The sequence below is a fragment of the Amphimedon queenslandica genome, unplaced genomic scaffold, assembly GCF_000090795.2.
Source record: "Amphimedon queenslandica unplaced genomic scaffold, v1.1 AMPQUscaffold_9068_Cont18992, whole genome shotgun sequence".
Taxonomy (NCBI): Eukaryota; Metazoa; Porifera; class Demospongiae; order Haplosclerida; family Niphatidae; genus Amphimedon; species Amphimedon queenslandica.
Genome location: NW_003550660.1, coordinates 1 through 3,130, shown reverse-complemented (window position 1 = coordinate 3,130; position 3,130 = coordinate 1). Strand labels below are relative to the sequence as shown.

Below are 3,130 nucleotides of genomic sequence, written 5' to 3'. Positions count from 1 at the left end.
ACAATGTTTACATTCACCTAGTTAAATTCATTATTTCCGGTTTAGTTGTTATAAAAATGAAACCGTCCGGCCAGCTACACCATACACAGAATATCAAGTTTGGATAGCAATGGCATCTGTGGCAGCCTCGCATTCTGATACTCTACAGCAGTTCTTCCCCGAGCTATTGAAATACTTGGACTTCATGACCATATACCCTTACCTAGTTTCAGAGAGACTCCTCACCCTCCCGGAGCTGGAGAAGTTGAATAAGTGCAGCAGCGAGAGAGACACACAGACCAGGCTACTCGTATCTACACTAGTGAGCAAGGGACGCGGCTCCTATCCTTTATTTCTCAAAGCCTTGGAGCGCTCTGTGGAGTCTGATGACCTGTCCTTACATTTAGGACACTTGGAGCTGTTGCAGATATTGCCCAAGTCTTGCAAAACTAAACCTACCAATGCCCAGTGGCAATCGTCTTCACTAAATGCTAGCATTACTGCATCTCTTTGTAGTGAGGAGGAGAGTGACAAACTGACAGGGAGCTTGAGAGAAATGAGGCTCAGTTACTCTCAAAGACAGAGTAGGCTGCCTAGTGGAGATGACTTGACTGATTCTGGTCTTACCGACTCATTCTCAAAGGCAAAGGAGAGTTGGCATGAGCTGGAGAAGAACATGAAAGATCTGAACAGGAGGAATCAAGAGCTCCAGAGGGAGAATGAGCAGCTGCAGATAAACATGATGAGAGAGAGGAAAGAAGTTCAGTATTGCATGCAAGTTTGCTTGAAACTGATTATGCAACCAGAGCAAGTAAGAAACTAAATCTTTAATAAATTAGCTTTTTGAATTTCTTTTTTATTTTTTTTATTTTTTTCAGTATCCTAATTGCTCTGGTATTGTCAGCAAAGGTTTATTACAATCCAACGAGAGGGTATCATCATCTTGTATTATTCACAATATTGTAATCCTTTTGGTTGGTACCAGCCTAACTGATGGCGAATCACTAAACACTGTCTCTCTCACTCTCTCTTCTCTCTTTGGACTGCCTGTATCTCTAAACGCATTGCGACTGCACCGTCCCTCCTTCCTTCACCTTTTCAACAACAGCCTAGTTCAAGTCACCATACTTAACGATAACGAGAGAAGGGAAGCAGAAGCGCTTAAAGAAAAACCCGATCTACTAATAGTCATGTACACCGATCAGTCTTCATTTGATTCTTCTTCAGAAGTCCTGACCTGGGCTAGAGATCGTAAGCTATTATCAATAACAGTCCAGCTAGCGCTTGATCACTGCATCAGTGCTCAATGCACTAGTGCTACTGCTAGTATCAGTAGTTATGATTCACCAGTTCAAGAGGGGGTCCCTAAACTATACATTTTGCCACTACACCACCACCTCATTTGTTTCTCATTTCATTTATCCTCTCTCTATGTCGACTGCCTTGAGAAAGCTACTTTTGAGCTCACTCAGTCACTCATTGACTGCAATAGGCAGCGATTAAAGAAAGCAGAAGCGGCTGTGGCCAATGGAGACATTTTCGGAAAACTAGACACTCCTGCCATTTACGAATTAGACTTGTTTTGTTTGTGAGATGACACCATAATAGTCCTTTTGACAGTTACTACAGTTTTCTACCTGTTCTTACCTTGTTCCTGGCTATTACGATTTGCTAACGTGTGCTTGTAGCTGTAATGTATTTCTCTTTGTTCGCTAATGTATCCTTTATTCTTATAAGCTCATAAAGACAGTTGCTATCACTTTGTCATAACTTCTATATTTGCTGAGAATGCAAAACTACAACAACAACAACAATAATAATAATAATAATAATAATAAATAAATATTACCAATAGGGATAAAACAAGAATAACTTTATATTGTCTGGACTATAGTACTTAATAATTATAAATAAGGGTTTGTTTGTTTGTGTGTACAATACATATGTAACTTAACTAACAGTTTGTTGTTTTGTACATGTATTTTTATATAAAAGCTACAAATACTAAGCAAGTTCAAATCGACTCTTCTTTCTCTTTACTGGCTTGTGCTCAACTTTCGGATTATGATCTGTTTCCTCTTTGCCGACAACCTTTTTGCTTGTGGATACTACAAATAATTATGTGCATTAACTATCAACACATTCATAATGGCTGTTTTATTTACTTTTTCTACTGGATGCCTCCGCCGAAGGTAACTTGGCAGAACTGGATTGTTTTTTCACTACCCTCTCTTGTTGTGCTGGAGGAAGAGTTGGTATCATTCCAGAGGACATCATCATTCCACCTGTGGAGAAGAACAGCATTAAATATCCTTATATGGTAGCTATGTTAGCATGGAGGAATGTGTGTGATGTATAGTGTACCTGGTTGATGGAATAATGGAGGACGTCCTGGCATACCAATAACTAATAATAATAATAATAATAACAATAATAATAACAATAATAACAATACAATAAAGAATATTGTAAAAAATATGCCTTCATGCTATCAAATATTAATCATGACTCACCTGCCATCATCGAAGGATTTCTCTTCATTTTCATCTGTGGTTTTATTGGTCCACTGACAGGTATTGCACTGCTTGATTGTGACCTCATCACTCTCTTTTGCTTCTTCTCAACTTCTACGCTCACTGTGCTGATTTTTTTGCGTCGTCCTGCTCGAGTTTTCTGCTCCTCAACTTGAATGTCCTGTTGCAACCTTTGCTCAGTTAGTCTTCTTGATGGCTTTTTCTTTTGAGCTCCGCCAGCAGCTGTAGCTTGTCTCTCAGTCTTCACTTTCTTTTCAGGTTCCTCTGCTCCCCCTGGTTTTGTAATATTCACTTTAAACGGAGATCCAGGAACATGGACACCACTCCATCTTATGAAAATATCAAAACTACCAGGGACTGTGGGAGAGTAGGTAGCAAGGAGTAATCTTTTATCATCTTCATTGACAGGATTGGCATCAATCTTGAAGGCGTCTTTAACACCATGTACTTTAATGAGTAGAGTACCAATACCAGCTTCTCTAGTGTCAATATAGATCTCGTTGTCCTCGCCAAGAATCGAATCTTTAATACCGGGTCCTGTAACTATAACTTTGGAAGCATCGGGTCCGGGGTGACTCTAATTTTAAAGGCTCCCTGGGATGTGCTCTCCGACCAGG

At 39.8% G+C, this 3,130-nt stretch overlaps 2 protein-coding genes across 2 annotated transcripts; one reads left to right on the top strand and one right to left on the bottom strand.

The window, feature by feature from the left end:
* The first annotated feature begins 109 nt into the window (after nucleotides 1-109).
* LOC109591049 (uncharacterized) lies at nucleotides 110-1,782 on the top strand. Its single transcript, XM_020006857.1, has 2 exons — nucleotides 110-790; nucleotides 858-1,782. The coding sequence occupies exons 1-2, from the start codon at nucleotides 110-112 to the stop codon at nucleotides 1,569-1,571; spliced, it is 1,395 nt and encodes a 464-aa protein (XP_019862416.1). The 3' UTR covers nucleotides 1,572-1,782.
* Nucleotides 1,783-1,807: 25 nt separating this feature from the next.
* On the bottom strand, nucleotides 1,808-3,088 carry LOC109591048 (filamin-C-like; the record flags this gene model as incomplete). Its single annotated transcript, XM_020006856.1, has 4 exons — nucleotides 1,808-2,087; nucleotides 2,145-2,264; nucleotides 2,344-2,385; nucleotides 2,493-3,088. Coding segments are annotated over 4 exons (862 nt in total), but the record flags the coding sequence as incomplete, so codon positions are not given.
* Nucleotides 3,089-3,130: the final 42 nt, after the last annotated feature.

What these genes read in the sequence shown, in the direction of transcription:
- LOC109591049 (XM_020006857.1), top strand. Translation starts at nt 110, where the DNA reads ATGGCATCTGTGGCAGCCTCGCATTCTGATACTCTACAGCAGTTCTTC. An exon ending in TGATTATGCAACCAGAGCAA is followed by an intron (nt 791 to 857) that starts GTAAGAAACTAA and finishes TATTTTTTTCAG; the next exon opens with TATCCTAATTGCTCTGGTAT.